General features: G+C 39.7%; 1 protein-coding gene across 1 annotated transcript in view; it reads left to right on the top strand.

The window, feature by feature from the left end:
• CACNA1C (calcium voltage-gated channel subunit alpha1 C) overlaps positions 1 to 24884 on the top strand; it is a 419556-nt gene that overhangs the window by 66049 nt on the left and 328623 nt on the right. The window contains exons 2-3 of the mRNA XM_056511189.1: positions 2374 to 2719; positions 6748 to 6853. Coding sequence (XP_056367164.1) covers positions 2374 to 2719; positions 6748 to 6853 — 452 coding nt within the window. The remainder of the gene's footprint in view (positions 1 to 2373; positions 2720 to 6747; positions 6854 to 24884) is intronic.

The raw sequence follows: 24884 nt of genomic DNA, 5'->3' as shown, positions 1-24884 counted from the left end.
ATTTGTCACTGCCATTAGTCATTTACTACAGATCCTGTCTGCAGCCTCTGAGCCTCATAAAACAGACAGATCCTTATCAGTAATCAATACTTGTAGTATTTGTTAATATAAATCTGTCATTACTGACTCATTGTTTGAAATTAATTTGAGATAAAGCAGTTTGTTATGGGGCTGCTGATCACATTAGAAGCAAAACCAATAAAACCACTGAAAGTTGGATCCTTAACTTTGCTGGCACTTCCAAGTCAAGGTGCATGGGCTTGGATCCTCATGTGGAACCTAACTAATAAGAAATAACAATGATGAAGCTTGACACATTCCCAAATTGCAGAAAAGTCTTCATTAAGAAGCAGCAGCTGTTTATTTACAGGAGCACATGGTCCAGTCAGCATGATAAGAACACTGTGGAGAGGGATCAGCAAGTTTGCTTTTACTGGAAAACACACATCTTTCTTCCCCACTCTGGGGTCAGTATTAAAGAAGAGCTGGAGTTGCAGAATAATTAGAGTGATTTTCCATTTATTCTGCCTTTCCAGCATGCTTCAGGCTAGGGAGGTCAAATAGATGCTATGAGAGAAACTGCATCTGGAACTAGTCTGGAAATAATACATATCCCATGAGCAGGGCTGTGTACAATTTGCTTAGCCTTGGAAAACTAAGTTTGTCTGCCACTTGATTGCCTGCTTCATTGAGGAAATCTGCTTAGCCTGTAGGATTCTGAAAGCTCTTTCTCTTCATTTTCAAAATGTGGGGATGTGAATTAACCATTTCCTATTTCTTGTTTCTTTCAGCTTTCCCTTTCCCATGTCAGAGTTGCATTACTCATCAGCTTCCTTTGGCTGGTTTGCAGCTAGGGGGTTTTTCAGTGAGCAGGGACAAGCTCTGGGTTTCCCTGCTCTGTAATGACACTATAACAGCCTGAAAATCTCATGGCAATGCCTGACATAAAAAACATCTGACTCTATCATGTCCTTCCTTGTGATTCAATGAGATGAATTCACCAATCTTGAATGCTTTCTAGGCAGAGGCATATATCCTGTGTCAATGTAATTGTATTTATTCCACCTGCTTTAATTCATTTGTAGTGCAGTCAGAGCTGTGATACCTTGGCACTGCACATCCAGCTATGAAATATGCATCTAGAGTAATTATTTCTGCTCAAGAAGAGCTTGCCAAGTCCCTAGTTTTAAGGTGATGATATTGTAAATGGAGCAATGTCACAAGTGGTCTTCCCTTTGCTTTGTCTGGCAGTCTGCAGGAGCCCATCTGTCCTGTTCAGTAGCACCATATTTCTGCACTAACATAAAGTGGAATATGGTCAACAGCAGGCTTTGAGCTTGCTCTGAAATAGGTGATCCAGCTCCTTGCCTGGATTTCCACTCTCTGCCCCCTGTGTGTGCACTTTTTCTGAAGCACACATGTAACTGGAAGCAGGAGTGGGTTTGAAACTGAGCTGTGGAGTAATAAGATCTGTACACTCCTCAGGCCTCCTTTTACCTGTACCTCAAATTATGGGCCACAGGCAAACTCCAGAACAAACAAAATAGTTTCTTACATATGATACTGGACACGTCTAAACAAGGTGTTCTTAATCAAAGTTTGCTGTTGTGGATTTGTGTAGGTTCTATGTTCATCTTTTTTTTTCATAGAGCTTACTTTTTCTTCTTTCAAGTGTCTAGGCTAAAATTTAGTTAAGATCTCAATATCAGCCCCACATATCACCTGAAATATATTCCATTATTATTCTGCAAATACATGTACTTCCTGACTTTGGGCTAAAGAAGCTGCAAAGCTTGGGACTGCTAGGTTTTAGCCTTATTTTATGCTTTCAAAATAAATTTCTCCATTGTTTCTCCATTAGTTCATCAGTTTATCAGGATAAAGAATTAGTTGTAATTTCTAAACAAATTGTTTGGCCTAAGCTCTCTGCACAGGAGCATACAGAGCACAAAAACCATGAGCTGTGCCTTTGTGGGATTTCTGCTTCGCTGTACCTTCTGCTCAGGCTGTTCTTAGACCTATGTGCTGTTTGCAGGGAGAATTAAGCTTATTTATAAAACTTCACCTTCCCTTGGGGTGGTCTTGAAGAAGGATGAAGATTTTTATGTTGGACTTGACAATTTCATTTGGGTTCTTTGCCATGTACCAGCTAGAATGGTGCTGCATGCCTTTGAGTGAGAGGACTAGCCTTACCTTTTGAGCTTTCAAACAGTCCAACTTGCAAAATACATGGGTGAAAAAGAAAAGTTAGTAGTCACTGGAGACTGCACTGAATGTTTTTTAAAAAACACCAGCCATCTCTTCCGCTTCCAAAAAGCGACTTCACAAATTTCAGGCTTATTTTAATATTTAATTTTTTTTTCATCTCCTCAGGTTCCAACTATGGGAGTCCCCGTCCAGCTCATGCCAACATGAATGCCAACGCAGCCGCAGGGCTGGCCCCGGAGCACATCCCCACGCCGGGGGCAGCCCTGTCCTGGCAGGCTGCCATCGATGCCGCCAGGCAAGCCAAGCTGATGGGCAGCGCTGGCAACGCCACCATCTCCACAGCCAGCTCCACCCAGAGGAAAAGGCAGCAGTATGGCAAGCAGAAGAAACAGGGAAGCACCACGGCCACGCGTCCCCCCCGGGCGCTGCTGTGCCTGACGCTGAAGAATCCCATCCGGAGGGCGTGCATCAGCATCGTCGAATGGAAATATCCTTGGGATGCACCTGAGGTGTGACCTCAATGGGCACGCCACTGGTGTGCTTTGCACTGCTTAGTTTGTCTGGGGCTTCTTTTGTTTTCACCCAGAGACAGGGTTAAATATGGATTTTTCTCATGTTCGGGCTTGGTTGCTTATTAAATCTTATCAAAAATACCAAGTTAGGAATGAGCAAAATGGAGATGAATCCAGCTAGCTACAAGGTCTCCTAAAGCTAAACAGTCCAATACTGAACTAACACTTATTATTATTTACACTTTTGACCCAATAACTAAATTCCTGTGATCCTCAGTGCAGCACTAACCGTCCAACCAAAAATTATTTGAAACCATGAAAAAAGTTGAACACTGAAAGGAGGCAACACCCAAAATCCTCCATGATGTCCTATATCTATTACTAATTATAAAAACCTCAGATTTAAAACCCTTCACCATGTGAAATCACACACTTCTATTTAACTACACACCTGTTTTTTTAGCTCCATCAATTAAATTTGGATGCCTTCCTCAAGGCCTCAGGTCAAAAGCAGTGTTCTTCTGGGGGTCAGAAAGCACAGAAAGCTCAAAAAACCCAGATTTCTGGGATCCCACAGAGACACCACTGGGAACTTAAAATGCTCTAATAATTTTTGATGTCTTAAGTGAGGTGGTTTATGCTGAAAGGGGGATGCATCAGGAAAGAGAATTAAAACTGAAACCTGGAAACCATAACCTGGTGTGAAGAAACAATTAGGAGCTTGAATGATTAAAAATTGGTGGTTGAATTCTGCTCTTTGAGAAAGGTATGGCCAAGGCAGAAATGCATGGCAGATATTCAAGGTATCTGAGGTCAGAACTGAAGTGATTCGGTGGGATTGATAGCAGCTGCTGCCTTCCTTTTTTTTAATTACTTTTTTAGATGTCTCACCAGTCCAAAGTTTTGGTACTTTGAATTGTACACTTGTTTGTTGAAGATGTGGCATCACACTTTCTACAGTGTGGAGAAAAGAATGGGGTAAAAAGGACAGGGTGAAAAAACCTAAAAAGTATTGCAGTGAGACCCTGAAAGTGGGTTAAGAGCTGTTAATTGTATTGGAATTCCTGTTAAAAGAATAAGGCTCAGTAATGTACAGTAAGGGATAATGGTTGCCCTGAAGTGAAAAAGAAATGATTAGTGCTGTGTCCAAATGCAGTGCAGAGCCAGATCTAAGTCTGAACAGGAGGCAGATGGTGTCACAGATGATGGATGATAACCACTGACACAGAACTGCAGGCTGAAGGGGCTGGTGCTGCTTCCCTGGAAAGTCAGAGTCTGATCGTTGCTTTATTTTGTGGAAAGAGCCATCCAAGCCTGATCAGTGCAAGCTGGACTCTGAGTCTTTGGTGTGAGGCTCAAACTGAAATGAACTGTATCTCCTTTGCATCCTCCAAGAGAAACCAGGGTTAACCCTGAACAGTAATCACAAGCTAATGGGGTTCTTCAAGAAATACAAAAGAAAAATGTTTTTAGGGGTAGATAAGCATGTCAAGGAAAGGCAGTATGGAATTTGGCTCTAGTTTTTATGATAAAAAAATGAATTAAGGCAATGTGATAATAACACTCATTTGGGTGTCTGGTGGGATGTTGGGTGAAAATAGAAAATGAGTATATTAGGTTTTGCTGACATGGATGTATTTTTCAGATGAAGAACTTGTTAAAAATGCTCCTGTCAATCCTTCTATATCCTTAAACTGCCTCTTCCTTTCTTCAGATGCTAATTTTTAATCCCCTGATTAAGTTTGCTACTTTTTATTGCTTGTGACAAAAGTCTGATACTTTAAGCATAAGATGAGTGATGACTAAGAGGATAAAACTGAATATTGGTTTGCTTAGCAGCACCCCAGTCACCACATATTCAGGGAAAACAGAGTGACATTTGATAGATAAAGGAGATCAGCAGTGAAGGATGGAAGTTATGTGCTGAAAACCAGGGTACAGCACTGCTGAGATCAAGAGATGACCAAACAGTGCAATTAAAGCAATACAAAAATGCTGAAACTTGCAGTTTGGGGCTTTGTTTGATTTTTAGGTGATGGAAGTATTTTTTTTTTTTCATCAGAGCCTCTCATCTAGACATGTAGACTTTGAAAACATCAAACACTTCAATGACAACAAGCAATATCAAAGGATTATGACAAGATTTAGTTTAATTCTATATTCTGACTTTTCCCACTTGCTAAAAACTACTGGGGAAGGCTTAGCCTAATTTGTTGTACCACTAAAGTTTAAGCATAATAGATATGGAATAAATATCCAATAGAACTTGTGTGGTGTTTCTTACCCAAATGTTAGTGTTAAGAGCCTGAATGAGCAATTGTATTTAAGAAAAAGTGAAATGAAGTAATTACCTTATTTTGCAAAGATTTAGCTGTGTATTTAGCTTTCTGCCTTTTGTGCACTGTGTTTGTAGATTTTATAGAATTTAGTGTTTACAGTGCAAAATGAGAATACAAAAAAAAGGCATTATGTGTAAACAGTGATAAATTAATGGGTAATAATCCTGCCAAAACCAACCAAAAAAATCTGGGGAAAAAAATGATTATGATAAAGTTTATGGAAATCCATGTCTTTGAGCAGCAACCATTATACAAACAGCCTGGGGTAGTACAAACCTGGGAAGTGTGAATTTTTTTTTTTACTGTTCTGATCTTCTCTTCTGCCTCTGTGGTACAATCTATCTCCTCTTATTCAGAGGCTTAAGCACAGTGATCTGGTGAGTCTGGAGCCCTCTGCCTCTTCCACGTGTGAAATGTAGAATGCATGTGAGCATAAACAGTGCTCAGGTGCCTGGAATTTGTGTGTATCTTGCAGAGGAGCTTAACATTCACAGGTGTCCTGTTCTTTCTGCTCAAGCCTGCTGAGAACAGCAGTCTGCTGACCAGAATCATGCAGGCAGTGCTGACATTTGGCAGCCCCAAGGCAGATAAAGCCATGCTCAAAGGCACAGGTTATGCTTGGCATTCTCCCTGCTCTGTCCTGCTCCTCATTGCCTTCCAGAGTACTGGTGAGTTATCCCAGAAGTTTCCTCCAGGATATTCCTGCAGGCCAGCAAATGTAGACAGACCATAAATCTGGTCTCTAGTCTGAGTTTTTGGAGGTGATTCACAGCAAAGGAGATCAGGGAGAGCATTGAGGTAGATGAAGTGCAGTGCCAGGAGGCTGGGCAGTAGAAAAATGCTCCAGTATTTAGTTAGGGGGGCACTGAGCTTGTGCAGGATTTCTTTGTTGAACCCCCCAAATGTTTGGTTTCTCTCTTCGAAGCTGATGCAAGGTTGAAATGCCTCTGTCAGGACTCTCAGCTTCCTGCTGTCCCTAATACACTCTGCAGGGATGTTTGTGCTCCCTCTGATGCCAGATGAAATGCAAATAAGAGAAAAAGAAATGCTCCCTCAAATAATTTTTAAGAAAAAAAAAAATGGGAGTGTACAATGTAAGCACATTTTGGATGAAGACTTTTTTTCACCTTAACCAAATTTATCCTTTTTAAAATGCCTTCTAACTATGTATGTATGTACTGCTTGATCCTTCAGATTTAACTCCAAGATATGAGAGAGAAACTGAGAAAGGGGTCAAAAAACCAGCAGCAACAACAACCAAGGAGAAAAACTCTGACGTGTTCATTAAAATTATCTGAGAATTTATAAATGCCAATGAAAAACCACCAAGAAAAAGTAATCCTTAAAAGAACAAGGGCAACCATTGGTTTCTCTTATTAAAACTAGTGCAGCCACACTCAAAGGAAAATTGGGAAAATGCAATCTAAATAAGTAAAAGAAGAAAAAAAACTTTGAAGAAATCTGTGTTTACTCTGGCACGCGACTGGCCTCCACTGCTTTTGACATATTAGGAAGATTTTTGGCTGGGAGCTCCTAAAAGCACTTAAAAAGGCATATGTTTCTTTTCAGAATATAAGGGGCTTGGAATGCTTTCTTTAAACAGGATTCTTATAAATCCTTTTTTTTAATTATTTCTTTTTCTTTTTGTGAGCTCTTTTTGGAACAATTTCCTTAACTCCATTCCTCAGACCATTTGAAATAATTATTTTACTGACTATTTTTGCCAATTGTGTGGCCTTAGCTATCTATATCCCCTTTCCAGAAGATGATTCCAATGCCACCAATTCCAATCTGGTAAGTCCTCAATGGTGTTTAATCTTGTTATTTTGAAAGTCCTTTTGAGAAGTGATTGTGGAGACTTGTGACGGTGGAGAATGTAAATATAGCCAGCAAAAAATGAGAAAATTAGAAGTGCTTGATAAATTTTAACCTGCAGATATCTTTTGGTCAGGGATTATCCTGGTGGTTTTTGTCTTACTCTGTGCCATTGTGAAGTTGGTACTTTTCTGCCTCTCAAGTGATTGATAACTAATTAATGCTTGCATTTCAGACACGTGTGTGGATTTGGCTGGACAATATTTGTGGGGTTGGGTTTTTTTTTAATTTTTGGTTTTTTTAAGTAAGTCCCTCTTCTTGGGGGAGAATATAGCTTTTCTTCTGTCACCACTGATGCCAGTGTTGGTACTTGAGGATTGAGCTGTATAAAAAGGTAGAGTGTTTCCTTTTGGATTAGAATGAAGCCATAGCAAATTCTGTTCAGTCAGGGCAAAACAAACCAGCTCTGGAGCACAGTTCACTGAATTAACAGAAAACATTTTTTTTTTTTTCCCCCTGTCAAATATGTGAATAAATCTCCTACTGGTTGGGTTGAATCAGGATGAAAACTTACTCCCAGAGTTGAGAAGCAAGGATGCTATTTCCTGAACAAAATTTATTGAGACTTAAGAGGTTTTAGAGCAACAGTGGAGGAAAACCAAATCCATACTTTTAAAGTAGCAACAACTGGGATGGCTGACAGACTTTGTAATTAAAAAGATTCATGCTGCTCTTGGAAGTCACTCATCTGATTAAATCTCTTGAAGTTTTAGAAAACACATTGTAAAGTTTTGAAATTGCTGAAACAATACTTCTGTGGTTAAAAAAAAAGTAGTAAAAAAACTTGCAGTGTGGTGCATGTGCACTGTAGCTCCTTAAAAAAATACAAAGAGAGAAGCAGGAGGTGGTAAGTGATTGTTAACCATTCTCTGTACCTACAGTACACATGAGCTGGTTTTGTCTCTTTGGCTGTTCTTTGTCAGTGTGACTTAGTGTTTAACAATGATGAGTTGTGGTGTGTACATTTTGAACACTTCAGAAGGACACCTCTCAAAAGTTATGTTTTATTAATAAAAAACAGATTCAGGTTTTTTTCCTGGTGAGGAAAACAGGTATGTTTGTTGCATGTTCTGACTTGCAGGGTTCAGAGAGGAAAATGAAGCAGGTTTGAAGAAGATTCACAGCTTGTTTAGAGTTTAATTGGGTTGTGGGTATTTGCCTCAATTCAGTGAGGAGACTTCTGTCTAAAACCAGGCTGGAAATATGTTTGTAATTGAGGTGTATTGAAACTGTTCTATTACCAAGAAATATGTGCAGCTTGTGATTTGGATTTCCATTCTGCATCTGTTTTCCAAGACATCTTTTATCATCTCTATAAAAACACTTGTGTTATTTGTTGTTAGAGTTTTAAAAAACCTAGCAAAGCAAGAGTTATCAGTTCAGGAAAGTTTGGAAATTTTGCAGCCTTGAGGATGAAGAGGAGTTGTTAATTTACCTAATCTGCTGTTTCACAGAAGTAGGGGAAGAAGAAAGTTAAATGAGTTATCTGCTTGCTTCCACTTTGTCTTAAAGGAAAAAATAATTAAAACTGGAAAAGAGGGTACTTAGTGTGGACTCTAAGTCAAGACTCTTGCACATTATAGATCAGACCCTGGAGCTCTGACTGCTCAATAGGCTGTGATTTCCTGTTAGTCTGTTTGCTGTTGCTGTTTTGTGTGTTTTGTTGCTGGTTTCTCAGTTTGCACACTTATTCCTTGGCATTTATACACTGCTGTCGAGGAGCTCATTATCTGAGTACACAGCATGTGCTGCATTCTGTGAGTAAAGTCCTGAGCAAAAGGGAGGGGGCAAGGGGAAACAGGTGAGATAAGGGTGGGAAAATGTGTTAGTTGTGTTTTGGAATGGAATGAAAGGATAAGTGAGTTAAATAAAAGTTATTCTATCAGATAGGAGCTGTACAAAAGTGGGACCTTTGTGTCAAAGAGCCAAACTGTACATGGAAGAGACTGTAGAGAAGCTGGGGTTAATGTATTCCTATAAAAGCTCATGTACTTAATATTTGAATTTTTTTCTACCTGTGAGTAGCTATTTCAGAGTTTTTTTATTTTTGAGGGTTACAAAGGCTGTAAGGACACAGGTGAGGATTTTGTGTGCATGTGGGTGATGCACAGATGTGTGTGCTGTGCAGCAGGGTGATTGAATGCCTACAGAATTTTTCTAGAAGATCCCTTAATTCATTTTCATGTTGCAATTTAGCTGTTTTAGGGTTAAAGCTACCACAAACTCCCATATCCCTGGTTTCCCAAGAAGCTACCTACAGAAAGCACAATGGGCAGTAACTGTTTTACAAGCTCTGGAAGTGCCATAACTTTACCAATAAGCTGCCAGATTGGTCTTAGGCTCTGAATATTTCTTCTCCAGAGTTTCATCATAACTTTTCAAATAATGTTTTCCTTGGTGGCTGAGGTTAAAATTCAGTCTATTGCCTTCAGCAAGCTAGTGGAGTAGAGGGTGCTGAGAGAAGAGAAAGGTATCCTGGATTATGTCAGTGCCTTCTTTCTTTCTCCTTGTAAAAGTAGGAAAATGATGCCAGTAACCTCTTACATGTCTCCATTTTCCTTTAGCTGCAAGACCTGTTTGATATAATTCCTCAGTGATGAGCACTGATACTAACAGAAGAATCCAGTGAATAACTCCTTCCCTTTTGCATTAGGAATTGTGAATAGCTGTTGTGTATTACAAGTTTAGGTTTAACACCACATAGATATTCTCCCTATTTCTCTGCAATTGATCTTGCTGTAACAATAATTCCTATACACCTTCAGGCTTTTTTATCCAGTCTAGAGTTGTTACCCTGGACTGTGAAGCCCTTTCACAATCCTAAACACCAAATTTCCTATTTGTATGCTCACTGCAGTGCCTTTGTCACTGACTTTAAGAAATATGCCAGAATAGTATAATGTGCTCAGAAAAAAATGCTTGAAATTGGCTTTAGCAGTTCTCATGTATTACTTTTGCAGTGTTACTGCAAAAGCAACTGGAAAACTATTGTTACTGGAAAACTATTGAGCTTAGACAGATGGAGAGCAGTTGGATTAGGTGCACTTTTTTTTAATATTAATGAACTTGCTGAGACTTAATTTAAATTTACAAATAAAGTAAGCTCATGTGTAACCCTGCATGAAGAACAGTTGTGTGTTAATGCAATCAGAAAAATTGGAGCTGCTTTGAGGGGGATTAACGTCAGCCTGCATCAGAGGCTGTGGCTGGTGCAGAGGCTTTCTGCTTGTTATCCCTGCAATTATGCATTAGGACAGAGATAACATACATTTAGAATAAAACTATGGACTGCCTGAGATAGGAAGCTGAGAGGAAAATGCTTCTGTCACTTTAGTGGCAGCTGCAAATGGCACAAGCCTGGTCAGTGTCACAGCATGGTGATAACATAATGAGGTTAAGACCAAGGTTGACAACACCTTCCAAGGAAGGCAACTCTGGTGGTTTATGCTTTGGATAAAGAGCAGGGAAATCTTCCTTCTGTTGCTGTTTTTCCTTCCTTGTCCTTCTTACAATAAGAAAATCCTGTTCTAGACTAGTGAAATGTAAAGATCTCTTGTTTATATGTGAGCTTATAATGAGATGTCACCTTTGGACTAATTTGTTAAACCTCAAATAGGACCCTGTGAAAAGAGAGATGGGATTTCTGCTTGCTTGTCAGTTCTTGTGCAGCCAGTGTTTGTGTTTGCCTGTGGACAGGGGGCTTGCCTTTCAGGAAATGTGGCTGGTCTTTGTGGGAATATCCTGTAAACCAGAAGATCTCTATACCAAAAAAAGAGCAAGTTGTTTACATTTTTTTTTCTGGCATTTTTAGGAGACTGACACAATAGGCGTGGGTATGACTGTCTACGACATTGCTAAATACTGGAATAACAAACTTCTAGAATTCTCTGATACAAAAATTCATGAAGCCACCACATGGAACAGGCTCAATTTTTCTTGTGTGAGATTAGGAAGTGTTAGAGGGCAAAGTGGGGGTGAGGAAAAGAAAGGATGGGGAAGAACACTGCACAAAAAGCTTTTGGTTGTGTTGTTTCCCTGCTCTCACCCTCCTGTGTGCCAGTTCCCAGCTGAGCAGAAGGATGAGAGATGCCAACATCAGGACAGAGGGACAGATGCACACTGAGCTAATAACCTGTGGTAGGTTTGGTACCTTGGGCCTGATGCCAGCACTGGTGCAGCTGGGGGAGCTCACACAGCCAAGGGTGTTGGAGGAATGAGTGACAGATGCTGGAAAAATGATGCTGAGGCAGCTGGAGAAGGGACTGGAGTCAGGATGGGAAGCAAGGAAGTTGTGCCAAAACATCCTGGAGGGCTTCTCCCAGAAAGATTGTGAATAACTGTGTGATTCTGAGGAAACTTCCTTGGAGGAATTGAGGAATTAGGAGGGTTTTTGAGGAATACAGTGGATTTCAGGCTCAGTGTTTCCCAGAGATCTCTCAGCATCCCTAGCTGTAGAGAAGCACAGGGTGGAAGAAGCATTGGGTTTGAGAGGGAGGCATTCAGCTTGTGTGCTGCTCCTGGTGTTGGCAAGTTATGTGTGGCCTTGGATAAGCTGTCATCTCAATTTTTCCAACACACTAGTACAGGAAATGCTGTAGAAAAGACTGTAAAGAAGGAAGAAATCCCAATCAATCAAGCAATCAATCCCAAGATAGTAGTCCCTAACTAAAAGAGCAATGTAATGTAATTTGTTCCCGGTGATGTCTGACCACTGGCAGTAACATGGGTACTCCTATGCACTTGCAGGACTCTAAGTTGTATAAAATGCAAAGAATAACCTGTTGCACTAACCCAACTCCATGGGAAGAGTAACTTTAAATTTGTAGGTTCTAAGTTTTCTATGTAATTTTGAAATTTTAGCTGTATGTTTGGGTTCTGATTGATAGCAAGTTTATTGATTTAGTCCAAACATTAAACCATTTATCCCATTTTTGTAGACAGCTCTGATTACTCTTTTCTCTATCTTTATGTGTAGGCTTTCTAAATCTTAACAAGTGTGTTGAGTGTGAGTGAGTTTTTTTCAGGTGGTAATTATTCTTGTTTATCAAACCTTAGGTTCAGTGTAGGATTTCTGTGTATATTGCATTTGGGCTTTTTACCTGTTTAGGAAAGCTAGAAAGAAGTGAAAGCAGGCCAAAAATAGAGTATTTAAGTAGTGATATTTTAACTGTAGTGTAACTCCTGCCACCACAAAAGTAACACTTTTAAAAGCAGTGGAAATTTTCAAAGTGGCAGGTCATTTTTGTAATGTCCTTTTTGACACAAGTATCCTTATCCTTCTACAAGTCTTTGGGATGTTTGATTTCTGTTCATGAGCTCTTCAGAATCTTTTAATGACATTATGAAGGAAATATAAGCATCTAGAAGGTCTAGAAATTCAATTGAGCATATTACATATCACCTTTAGATTCCTTTGTTTAATTTCTCTTGTACTTCACTCTTGAGTTTTAAGTCAGGCAAGCTTCCCATTGACAGGCAAACTTCAGTGAAGTCACCAGAAACCATCCTCTCATTCAGTGCATGCCATTGACTAACAATTGCTGGAACATTGGGCTTTGCTGATGTGTACAAAATCATTGATTCTAAAGGCAAAACCCAAGAACTTTCCATAACTCCCTTAGAAATAAAATAATGGGTGTGCCACTTGCCAAGAGACAGAATTGCCAAAAGGGAAGAATGTTTTGTGTGTTTGTCAGTTTTGACTGGGTTTTCCTCTAGAGGACAATTCCTATTTTCTCCCATGCTTTCTAATTCTTAAAACATGCATGTGTCACAGCAGCTTTTCAGTCCTCCTGGCTGAATGACAGCCTCAAAGCAAGATGAGACCATTCTTGGAATTTGCTTCATAAAATGCTGGACAATACATAATTTGTTGTGTATAACCTCATGGAATGAAATTTCCTGCTTTTATAATTCCCATGAAGAACCTGTAGTCAGCAAAGATACTTCTTAATCATGAATGTGATGTTGAGAGACCACTGGTTAGGCAAAGACTTGCAGCAAGCAGCAGGAAATATTCAATAATGTCTTTGCAGGGTGTGTTGCATTTCTGGATGCTGGAAGTTTGGCTCAGCAGGTTGTCTCCTCAGAAAATTCTGTTTCACCTAAGCCTAGCAAGGGACCATCTTTGGACAGAAGTGTTTCCTGCTTGTGATGATCTCTGGGACACCAAGGAATGCATCTTTGGCTCAGTGGAGACACTTTTAATGGTGCATAGCTGTAAAATTTGATAGACACATGGTGTAAATTAATGTCCTGGTGGTTGCAGTGAGCTTATCCATATAGGGCTTGAGCAGCCAGAAAAGCACCTTTGAAAGCTGTCACCTTCCAGGGATTGCTGCTGGTACCCTTCCTTTCCAGCCTGTCTAACAGGGGTGCCAGCACCTTCAGCCCTGTGTGCTGAATTTGGCATTTGTGAGATGCCCAGCTCCCACAGCAGCAGATTTCTAGAAAGGGAATGCAAGTGTGCAGCTGTTTTCCAGGCTGTCCTGATCAACTTGCATGGTGGAGAGTGTGGGGGTTTGGAATTTGTCATCTTCTGCTGGTTTGCCATTGTCTGTTGCCTGTAAAATTTATATTTAGGTAGCCTATATTAGGAACAGATGCAAACATATTTTGCATATGGTTATCTTCATCTGGTATGTTTAAATGTTTTTTACTTAGCAATAAATGTGCTTCATCTTTTACTATGGCTCTTTCATCTGAAGCATGGTGAATGCTTTTTATGTGGATGTTTTAAAATGTTTCAGTTCTATTAAATGCCCTCAAATATAAAATCTCACACTAAAGAGGAACTTGCATGTAGTTTTATTATTATCCATTGAAAACCACTTGCAGTGCTGTTATCCTTGTGTGGCCTTATTTTCTGAGTCACTTTTAAACAAGAATCCCTGTTTAGACAAGATTATGCAGGCAAACATGTGGTCACAAAAGTTTTTTTTAAAGATCTAGTTGTATAATTGTTTCACTATCTAAACTTGTATTTAAAAAACAAACAAGCAGAAAGCTGCTCATTATGGTCAACAAAATAATGCCTGAATCTGTACAAAAGTCACATCAATGCCCTTCAGGAGCAGTTGGCTGAGATGAAGGATGTGAATAGAAATAACAAAGGGAATGCAGAGCTTCTCTAGCAGTGTTTCAATCATAACAGTGACAAAGGAAGGTCCCAAACACACAGGATTGGTGTCACTGTGGTGGCAGGAATTGGGGCATTTAATTGTTAAGGATGGTTTTGCTGTAGAACAAGGAAATCTGCTGCTTCTGCTCTTTAAAAATCACTGCTGTCCTTGCAACAAATGGAAGGAAATAAAGGAATTCCTGCTTCTGTTAAATGCCTCAGGTGCCTCCTGAGTCCAGGAGCTTAACTGGGCATTTGCTTGTGCAATTATTGAATAATCATGTGCAGCTATAGAGTGATACTGGATTTTCATCTGGGGTTTTCTGTGAAATCCAGTGCTGTGTGCCCAAGCAGGGAGAGCACCAGGTCATATCTGGCATCTACATGGAGATGTCTGGGCTGGATGTGCAGCTGTGGTTTGCAACTTCTGTTGCATTGATATGGACCAGCAAAAATCTGCTAAGTCTCATTTCACCCAAACAACTTGTATGCTAATAGTTGTAAGTCATTAACCAAGATATATTCTTCCCTAATTCAACCTGAATCAAGTTTTAGCTGTGAATCAAGTCACTTGTTTTTTTATAGTTTGTTTTTATTTAATGTTTTCATTGTATCCTATTTCTCATTCGACAATCACAGTTTTTTATCCATCTCAGGGGTGTGATGCTTTTCTCCTGACACAAATAAATTCTTGTTTATAGCAGTTCATATTCCAGCATTGCCCTTTACTTACTCAAATTAAGTGTTTATGACATTTTACATGTTTTATATTATATTCCATCTTCAGCTTTTTTTAATATTGGATATAAATATTAATGTCCAGATCAACTTGATCTCCAATTTTATTGTCACTAGGATAAATGTAGCACTGCTGCTGCTTTATTTTCCTTTTGACACACCAGGCTGTTTCCATGCAAGTATTTGACAGCTCCCAGGGAAAAAAGAGAAGCATCTGAGTGTTTTAGCCTTTCAGAGGCCACGAATATGATAATGTTTGAGTATTTTTGATGTTTTTTCTGCACTGAAATCTATGGAGCAAAAGAAAAAGAGGAGGAAGAAATAAATAAATTTGGAAATGTATTTGTAACTTTCAGAGGGTCTAATTCTGCTAAATTTTGAGCTTAGCAGTCCTTGTAGAAAGGATATGGCAAAATGAGGGACAGAGCAGTACCAAGAGCAGGAAATGCAGTGTGGTGTTTGAGAGAAGAACTGCAGGTAAAACCTTGGAAATACTTCTGGTAAATAGCTCTTGAAGTAAAGTCAGTCCTGGCTGGGAGTTCCCTTTGAAAATGTCTACCTTTGCTTTCACACTTCAATATGTATTGAAAAAGGAGACAGATCACAGCTTGTGTGATCCTGCTGCTGCTCCTGGGTTTCCCTCAGTTCATCTTGGTTAATCAAGTTATTTGAATATATAAATTTGAGTATATAGCTGGGACACAGCTAGCTCTGATGTAAATTTAAGGAATTTGCTTCAAACAGTTTTCTGTGGTCCATTTCCTCTTTCCATCCATCACCCAGACCTGAACCAGACACATCTCCCAGTCTGTGTGTCCACTGCTGCTCTTTAATAACACACAAAGAAAAGTTTCACTGGATGCCAACAATTCTTCAATGAACAGTCATTTTCCAAGTAGGATTTTCATATCACTGGTTCTTCAGTACATCTTGGCTTTATTATTATTTTTTTTAATACCTTTGCTGCCTTGGCCAGTGTTTCAGCTTTGGTCAGGGGATGTTCCAAGCCTGCCCCAATCAATGCCACAGCACTGTTATTCAGTGACAGCCACACTGCTCTGCCTGCCCCTGGCTACAGGAACTGATGTGCCTTTACTGTTCCAGCCCAGAAGGCAAACTGGGCTCTGCAGAGCCTTTGACCTTTTGAAAGCATGAAAATCCATAGGGAGCTGAAAATTATTACTTTTTCATTGAGCTGCTTAAAATAAAGTGGCCTATGACCTCTCAAAAGTATGTCTGACCCTGTGGGAATAGGGAGAGACCAGATGAACTAGACCATTCAGGACCCAGAGGTGAGCACAAATTCCAAGTTTTAGGCAAATTCCATAGATCAGACTGCATTTTAAAGTGGAAGGTGATTTCAGGCTGCTAGTGTTGCTTTCTGCTGGTCATATAAACTCATGCTATAACTGCTTTATCAAAAAAAGGGAAGGTGTTTATAACTGGTAAGAAAAACCTCACTTCTAATTGAAAGCTCTTAAAAGATGATATAACCTGAAAAAATAGTGGGCTTTTTCCTCCATGCATTTTTCTACTGCTCTACAAATTTACACTAAGAATGAAAATGTATTTCTTAACTCTGTGTAAATTCTGACAGGTTCTGTTAAAAGGGCTGTGGTTTTTTTCTATGTTCTCACTATTTCCTGGTGATGATATTTTTGGTTCTTTCTCCTGAAAATCCTCATTAGCAGCATGTTTGAAGGATGGCCATTGGAGGTAGATAAAGTTTTGGATTTTGCTGTCACTAGCACAGCAAAGAAATTATTTGGCCTCCTGGAATATTATTAGCATGTTATCCAAAAGCTGACTGTGGCCAGTGCTTGTGTTCAGTTGACCTTGGATGTGATCTGGAAACCACTCTGAGAAACTGCTGCTCTCCAGTGTGTAATAACAGCTTGATAAGCTTGCCCTGCATTCCTTGATCCTAAGCTCACACTTTTGCTTTTGGCTGTGCTGAGACTGATTGTTCAATAGCTCCCAATCCTCTGATAAATACACATCAGGCTGCTCTGCATCAGCGAAATTGGGAACATGCAGGTTGGTCTCAGTGGGTGAGTGAGTGTTGCTTGAGCAGCTTGCAAACAAAATGTGTTTCCTCTGCTGTTTGGCTACTCCTGACATGTCTCTCCATCTTCTCTCCATGGTACCTGCTGGAGCCCTGCACTGCACACAAGTGATGATGGAGTTATTCTCTTCTGCTATCAGTAAATATGCTTTAATTGGATTACAGAGCAAAGGACTGATTGTGAGCTTTGAGCCTCTTCTATTTGCTTGCTCTATTAAAACCTGTTGTTTTACATCTCCTGGTCTGATTCAGAAAAGCAAGGTCTGAAAGCTTGTAAGCAAATCCAGATCTTGCTTGCTAAGGCACAGATAAGAGCATATTTTCCCATGTCATACATAAATGAGTAAAGGGATGATGATTAGAATGAAAACACTGAGCAGAAAATGGCTTATAGAATAATTCACAGAAAAAGCACTTAGTAAATTTTTAATAAGCCCTCATACTATATCTGGCCATCAAGAATGGAACAACAGTTTGTTCAGACATTTAATGTAAGGAAAAGAAATTGTTGCTGCTTCAGGATACTTGCCATTTTCTTTACAATAGTGAAATACTGTGTACAGCCCTAAATGTTTTGGAATCTAATCTCATCATGTCCATCAGATGACCATGCTTGAAGTATTTATTGATGAGGATGGATAAATCTGAGCTGAAGAGAACACCACTTGTCAGGGAGTGAGTAAAATCCTGGGCATGATGCCAGACTCTCAGGGACAGTTTTGCCTTGATGGCACACAGTGATTTATACTTGTCTTTGCTTCCATTGCTGAGTGCAAAAACTGGGAGAAGAGAGGCAGGAGGAAAGCAAAACTCTGTATTTTCACATGCCTGTTATTTACTTAGAAATTAAAATCTGCTCATTGCCTCATGATTTACTGTAAAAAAAAAAAAATACTCCTAGCTTTGTTTTAGATTATAGTCTGTGGTATTTTACAGATATGATGGTTGTTGAGTCTTTGTCAACCTAAATAGTTTTTTTTGTTGTTGAAATACTCATAATCCTGTGACAGCAAAAGTAGTTTGTTAAATCATCTTACCCTGAACAGCTGGTAAAATAGGTTTGAGTTCTTAGCAGGTCTTTTCTTGCTACTTGGTGTTGCTTTGTTTCAGTGGGCAAAAGTTTATTCTCCAGTCTGCTTTCAGTGAATTGAAGTCTATAAGATTTGTGTTGGTCAGCTTCCATCTTTAAGCAGCTTTTTATGACTTATTAAAATGAAGTCTTGCACTGGGGAGCTGAATGACATCAACAAGGAGCAGCAGCTCCCACCTATTCCCTGCAGCCTCACAGGAAAAGAGCATTCCTGGACAAAAGTTGAGTCAGGAATGACTCATTCTTCATACTCTTCCCCTCTGACATTACCTCAAGAACAAGCAAGAGGTTTAGTCTGAGGCATTACTGTTGTATAAAAACACACCAAGTTTACATTAACTCCAGAGGAGAGTGGAACAAGAATTTGGGAGACAAGTCCATTGGGGATTAATAATCAGGTAAACTGCATCCAGCTGAGGGAATCCTCTGGGCTGAAAGTAATTGGAGACTGGGAGAAGGATGGAGAGGCACAAGCCTGTCTTGTCACTGATCTCCCTTTGGCTTTTGACTTTGGTTGCTTGTTGGAGGCACAGTTCTGAGCCAGATCAAGTCTTTTTAGGAGGGGTGGGGGAGCCTGAAAGCAGAGCTTTGGGGTTGAAAATAGAGTTCAATGCTTTTTGCTTCTTGGCTTTGTGGCCAACCTTCAACAGGCATGGAATGAAAGGAAAGTAATCAATGTATTTTGAATATCTGTGTTTTAAGGTCAGGAGTCCTTAATTTTTCATAGTTTTTTCAATTCTTCAAAATTATTTGGGTTGGAAGGGACCATCAAGATCCTCTAGTTCCAATGCCTTTGTGCTGGACAGGGACATTTTCCACCAGACCTGGTTGCTCAAAGGTCTGTCCAGCCTGGCCTTTTAGTTTAGTTTAAGGGAACCTAATTTTAAGTCAAGCTGAAGGTGTGTGGCTTTTTATTGTAATTAAATCTGAGGAAAGAGAGGTTAAGGTTGTCAGCTGTGATGTTCTCCCTGAGACAGAAATGTAGGAACCACCAAACTCAGATGTCTGAAAATGCACTTTTATCTCAGATGGCTGATTTATTTTTTTTTTTAACTTTTGGCTTCATATGTACTGTGAAGTTAGATCTGAATGAATGTGATAAAGGAATTTTGATTGACTGGTAAAACTCTTTACAGGGAATTTTCTACTTCTGCATCTCTTCATCTGGGAGAATCCTTCCTGAGAGCATGTCTTTAATTCCCTGTCACTAGGTTTTTAATTAGGCTGGTCATCAAAGCCACATCTTAAACCAAATGGACCAGAGATTCCTGCCATTCACAGCAGCACATTATTCATGTGATAAAGCTGATCATATATATGATTATGTTGCCACATTAACTTGGCATTTGCAAGAACAAAACTAAATTGTGTGCTTTCCTATATATTTCAGAATGCTGTAATGTATTGTAGAAGTGGTCTTGTTAAATGATTTTTGTTTGGAGAGTTTAGTAATTGTGAAAGAATATTCAGCAAAAATTCATCTCAGAAAGGTACAAAGACTTAAAAGAGTGATCAGGTGGCAATCTTAGCTAGAAATTAAAGGAAAGGAAGGAAAATAATTTCAGTGTTTTGTTTAATTGTGATACAGCCCTAGATTCAAAACATGTGTCTTTAATTTTGTTTTCACACAGCAGTTAAGCAGGAGAAACTGGAAATCTGTGAAGTGGCACTGCAAGCCCTGCTTCAGTCTTGGCAATGTAGGTTCACAAACAACTGACAATTCAGCATCAGCCTTGTGCCACTGTCACTCATGATGTCCTTTGGTGGCTTTATTTCAAGGAGCTTTTAGTGGAGAGTCACATACAAGGACTCCAAAGGAGATGGCAGGACCCAAGACATTTCAGCCTCTCTCCTGGGAAAACAGACCTAGCAGCATGGTCTAGATACTGTCCCTATTTTCATCAATCCCCAGCCACCCTGAATCCAGATATAAGTGTCCCAGATAGCTGAAAAAACAGATCCCTCTAAGGAACCTTGCTGGAACAGAATCCTCTCAGTCTTTCCAATAAAATCCCTGCTGGGGAACTTCCTTAGGAGACAGGAGAGCAAGTTGTGCTCAGTGCTCACAGTGTCAAGTGCCAGCTCTGGTCACTCAGGGCTGTCCTGTTTGAACAAGGCTCCTGCTTCCCTTTCTCTCCTGCCACCTCTGTGAGAGGAAGCACAGCATCATTTTTACCAGGTTAGCCAGCTGTGCAGGGATGGTTCTGGAGCCCATTCAAAGCTGGGTGTGGCAGAACTTTGAGAACTGCGTTCTGTATTAGCAACAGATTGGAATTTCTCTTGGCCCAGGAACTGCCTGGGATGGGCTCTGGGGCATCTAGGTCAGTCTCTAGTGTTGTCTGGGTGCTGACTCTTGATATTGGAAAGTATCCTGCTGGTTTTGCATTAGTTTTTGGCAGTTCTCAGTTTTTCTAGGAAGACAGCTCAGCAAAACTATCCTGAATGCCAGTAAAAATAACCTGGAAAATTGCTTTTAGCTGGCTGATATATCACCAGGACATCATTAGAATCCAGACACTGATGCATTTGCAAATGGAGATATCTTTCTCTGTGCACATGTTTCTGTAAAATATTGCTGTTAAATTTATCTTTAGTTGATAAGGTTTCTTTTATGGACTGCTATCAGTTGCTACTTGTTTCCTGAGGATGTAAAACTGTTCTAGTGCAACTTGGAATTGCAGTTGTGAATTTTAAGGTGGATGATCAGCACAGGCCACTTTCTGGACCACTGAACTTCTGAGAAACCTTCTAAAACAGGAATGGAAAACATTCTAAATGGGACAGCAGTACAGGAACACATCCCACAGAATTAAAAATGTCCTATAATGGTTCTTTAGGCCACCACTTTCACTTCCTGCACTTACCTAAACTCAGTCTCTGGAAATGTTAATGCTGATATTTTTTTTAAATGGCCAAGAAGTCTGACCAGAACCTTTCTTGTGGCATCATTCCTATTTCCACGAGTTTTCCAAGAATAGGAGTGTCATGTGAAAGCAATCATAAAATCACAGCTAATAAGGAAATGAGTGATATGTTTGTTTTTTCTGTTTTCTTTCACTCCTGAGTTAGGTACTTGGAATAAGGACAGGTATCAGTTCCTGTGTGACACTTGTTAAAGAGAACAGTTTCAGCAGTGTCATGAGAAGGTCACAGAACCCACATAAGTATCATCTGTAAGGGGTTAGAATATTCTGCACCTGTAAATTATAAGTGTGTGTACCATGACAAAGCCTTTGTCATTTTAGTAATAGTTAATATAGTGATTCTATGAAAAGCAGTTCAGTTCTATTAGGAACACTAATTATACACTTTTGAAAAGACTCTCCTAGTACATAGGACAAAGGAGTTATAAAATGGTTATAAAAATCCTTGAATTGAAACTTTCTGGTAAGTGACTCAGGTTGATAGGCCTAATTCAACCAGCACAAATAAATCCAGTAAAAATATATGTGACCCAAATTATGTGAATATGGGCTCTGAGAAGGCTTTATGTGCTATCACAGACTCTTTTTAAAAGACTAATTTAAAACTGGAGAAGTAAACATTTCTATGTTTCTCTCCAAATTAAATTGTGTCATTATCAGGTAGTCATTAGCAATAGGATTATGCACTTGTTTCTTCAAAGAGTTTTTTTGGAAAAGAGAAGGAGGCTGCATTTATTAATTTTTGTGGTTTATTTTTTTAAGCAGTGTTGAACTATATTAAATATCACGAGCAAGATGACATGTAAATACATATTTTGGAATTGTTTGCAGCTGTGAATAAGCTCATTGTTTTTCACATCATGTTGATGCTGAGAGGTTCTATGTCCCCTCATTACTGATGTGAACATTTTGTGGCTGGCAAAAGGTGAGTTCTGCCTGTGGTTAGCTGTTTTGGATGTGCCTGTGAGGGAGAGGGGGGAGGAAAGTCTGTGGCCACCCCTGTTTAGGTGAGAGGAGCAGAATTGAAGCAGATTTCAGAATTGGAGGAGCAGATTTGAATTTCAGTGGGCTGATTCTAGAAGCACTTTTTGTGTCCTGCTGAGAATCTTTGGTACAGATTGAAGTGAGGCTTTGCTCTCCTGGGTGAAATAGCACAGGAGCAGCACAGAACATTTGCCTCAGCAGAGTGGGGTGAGCACAGATGGAGCTGTGTGTGCTGGTGCCTTGAGAGGCTGCACAGAGTTAAAGGAATAAATCAGGGATTTAATAAAAGGCCTTCAAAGGATTCACCTTGGGCAGTAAAAGAGCCTGGCCATGGCTACACCCAGGATGGACCCTGAGTCAGGAGTTTTCACACTTTTATAAGTTTTGGTCTATTTCCATGTTGGGGTTGGTTGTCCAATTGCAGCTCCAGGTTTTGCAGTCCCACCCTCCCAGATTGCTCTCCTCACTTTGCTGCTGCTTGCACTTTTTGTACAAATGACACTTTTTATCCCTGAAGCTGCATTGGTGTCTTTGGTTGTGGGGCTGGAAAAGGATTGTTTTGTCTGACTGAGCTGTGAGAAGAACTTGCTAACACTTTATGTGTAGTTCAGAGTTAAATACTAATGCAGTACAGAATCTGGAAAATGTGAAAGCTAAAACTTAAGGCACCAGTGCTATCCCTGCCATCAGGGAAATTCTTTAAAGAACCAAAACTTCTCCAAGCCCCAGAGCTGTGCCCAACCCCATTGTGCTAAGCACAGAGAACAAAAGCTGGTCCCTGTAATGGGTGGTGTTTTGCACCACTTAATTAGTGGCTTGACTGAAGTTCCTTCTGTCTTTATTCAGAGCCAGGATTAAAAAATATGAAGGAAATGAATTTGTTTTGTTTGGGCTTGGTTGTTTACTAAATCTTATCTAAAGTACAGGGAGTTCTGCAATACTTCTAGCTACCAGCTAAAAGTGAGCAAAATGGGGCAGAATTTAGTGAGTTAGAATGTCTCGTAAAGCTGAACAGTCTAATAGAGAATTAACACCTATATTATTTATACTTTTGACCCAATAACCAAACTCCTGTGACCAGCAGTGCAGCACTAACCATCCAACCAAAAACTGGGTTTTTAAACACTGAAAAGGAGACACCACCCAAAATCTTTCATCTTGTTCCATGCCTATTACTATTTTATAAAAACCTCTAATTCAAAACCCTTCACTGTGTGAAATCACACACTTCTATTTAACTACACACCCATGGTTTTAACTCCATCACCCAAATTTGGGAGCCTTCTCCAAGACCTTAAGTCAAAGTGTTCTCCTGGGGGTCAGTGCCAGAAAGCACAGAAATCCCCAAATACTCAAGTTTCTGGGATCCAACAGATCCCTGCCCCAAATCTCTCAGGTCAGAGCTGGAAGAAGCAGTCCTGTGTGACTTGAGCAGTTTTTTCCAGTGCTGGGCTCCTTCTCACCAGTGAGAGCAGAGAATCTGGCTGCCAATACAAGCTGTTATCTGAGTGAGCTCATCTGCCTATCAAGAGCTATCTTGAAAGCAAGTGGATATCATGGCAATTACTGCTTTACAAACCTGTTTTTAAGAATGCATGAGGTTCCAGAACATTTTCAGCTTCTTAAGCTGTGTAAATTTACCAAAACAGGACAAGGTTTAGTATTACTCTGTTACAGCACTGTATCTGTCAGTGTAAAACTGAAGTTAATATTTTTTTTAAGGTACTTTTTCTGCTGTGGTACAACTGAGATGTCTTGTTGCATATCTAGAAGTACAATAAAATACCACTGCCTCTAAACAAAGCATTTGAGACGATAAAAATCTATCACTAGATTTTTTTGTGCTTTATAAAAATAGCTCTGAACTTATGATATATATTTTCACCTCTATCTAATGAATAGAAGTTAAAAAAAATCAGAAGAGGACAAAGTAAACTTAACTAAACCAACCAAAAAAATAATCCCATAAAGTGGAGTTTTGCCATCTTTACTGCCCTTTTCCCTCTACATGGAATAAATGTCATGACTCTTACACTGCTGGCAAGTGCTCAGAACCAGGGAATTCAGGCTCATTCTGCTCCCTGAGGATGAGAAGGCAAGAAAATTCCTCCTATAATCAACCAGTCCACTCTCTGTAACATTTCTGCTTTCATTCTGTGTGCCTAAACCTCCTTGGTTTTTTGTGATTTAATGTTTGAGGACTGACACACATTAAACTGATTGAGCACCAAGGATCATGTGTGTAGCCACAGTATTTTGAAATGAATTTTTGGATGGTTGGTTTGAGACTGGACAAAGGGTTATGTTGTTTAATTTACAGGAAGTTTCCAATTTTGTGGTAGGAAGTAAATCAGGAAATTGGACTTGGCTGAGAGAAGGAAAAATAGGTTTAAGGACTCAATTCTCTCATTGTGTTTAGATACTCTACAGGTGGATAAAAATTCTAGATTAAACAAAGCATAGTTTTTAAAGAACTGAGTTATGATGAATTTGTCTAAGAAAAATGCTTTTTAAGTAGCAATTAGGAATGTAATCATTACAATAATTTGCACCCTTATTTTGTGGTCTTTGCAGTTCTGCCTTCCTTGACCTCTTAAAGCAAGATGAGACATAGACACTAAATTTTTCATCCCATTCCTCAAGTCTAAATCTTGGAGGGAGATTTGTTGTTACATGGTATAAAACATGGTAAAAAATGGAGAAGGAGAGTTTTCTTCTAGATCCAGAGTGATTCAAACAAAATACTGCAATAATTCCACTTCAGTTATTGCAGTGAGTCACTGTCCTGAAGACTTTGTGGTCTGACACTGCAGTGGATTAAGACAGACTCTTGCATCTTTTCTTTGTGCATGACAAGTGATTTTTGGAAGAGCTGTGCAGCTGGCAGAGGAGAGGTGTGACCATGTCTATCTCCTTGACAGGCCTGACACTCTTCCAGCTGCATTAGGTAAAATTAACTTATTGACTGGGGACAGCTTCTAGTTTGTGCCAGGACAAGGAAGAAGACCTTGAACATGATTCACCTCCTT

The sequence above is a fragment of the Oenanthe melanoleuca genome, chromosome 1A, assembly GCF_029582105.1.
Source record: "Oenanthe melanoleuca isolate GR-GAL-2019-014 chromosome 1A, OMel1.0, whole genome shotgun sequence".
NCBI lineage: Eukaryota > Metazoa > Chordata > Aves > Passeriformes > Muscicapidae > Oenanthe > Oenanthe melanoleuca.
The sequence above is the reverse complement of the archived record's forward strand: the minus strand, read 5'-3'. Positions and strand labels throughout refer to the sequence as shown.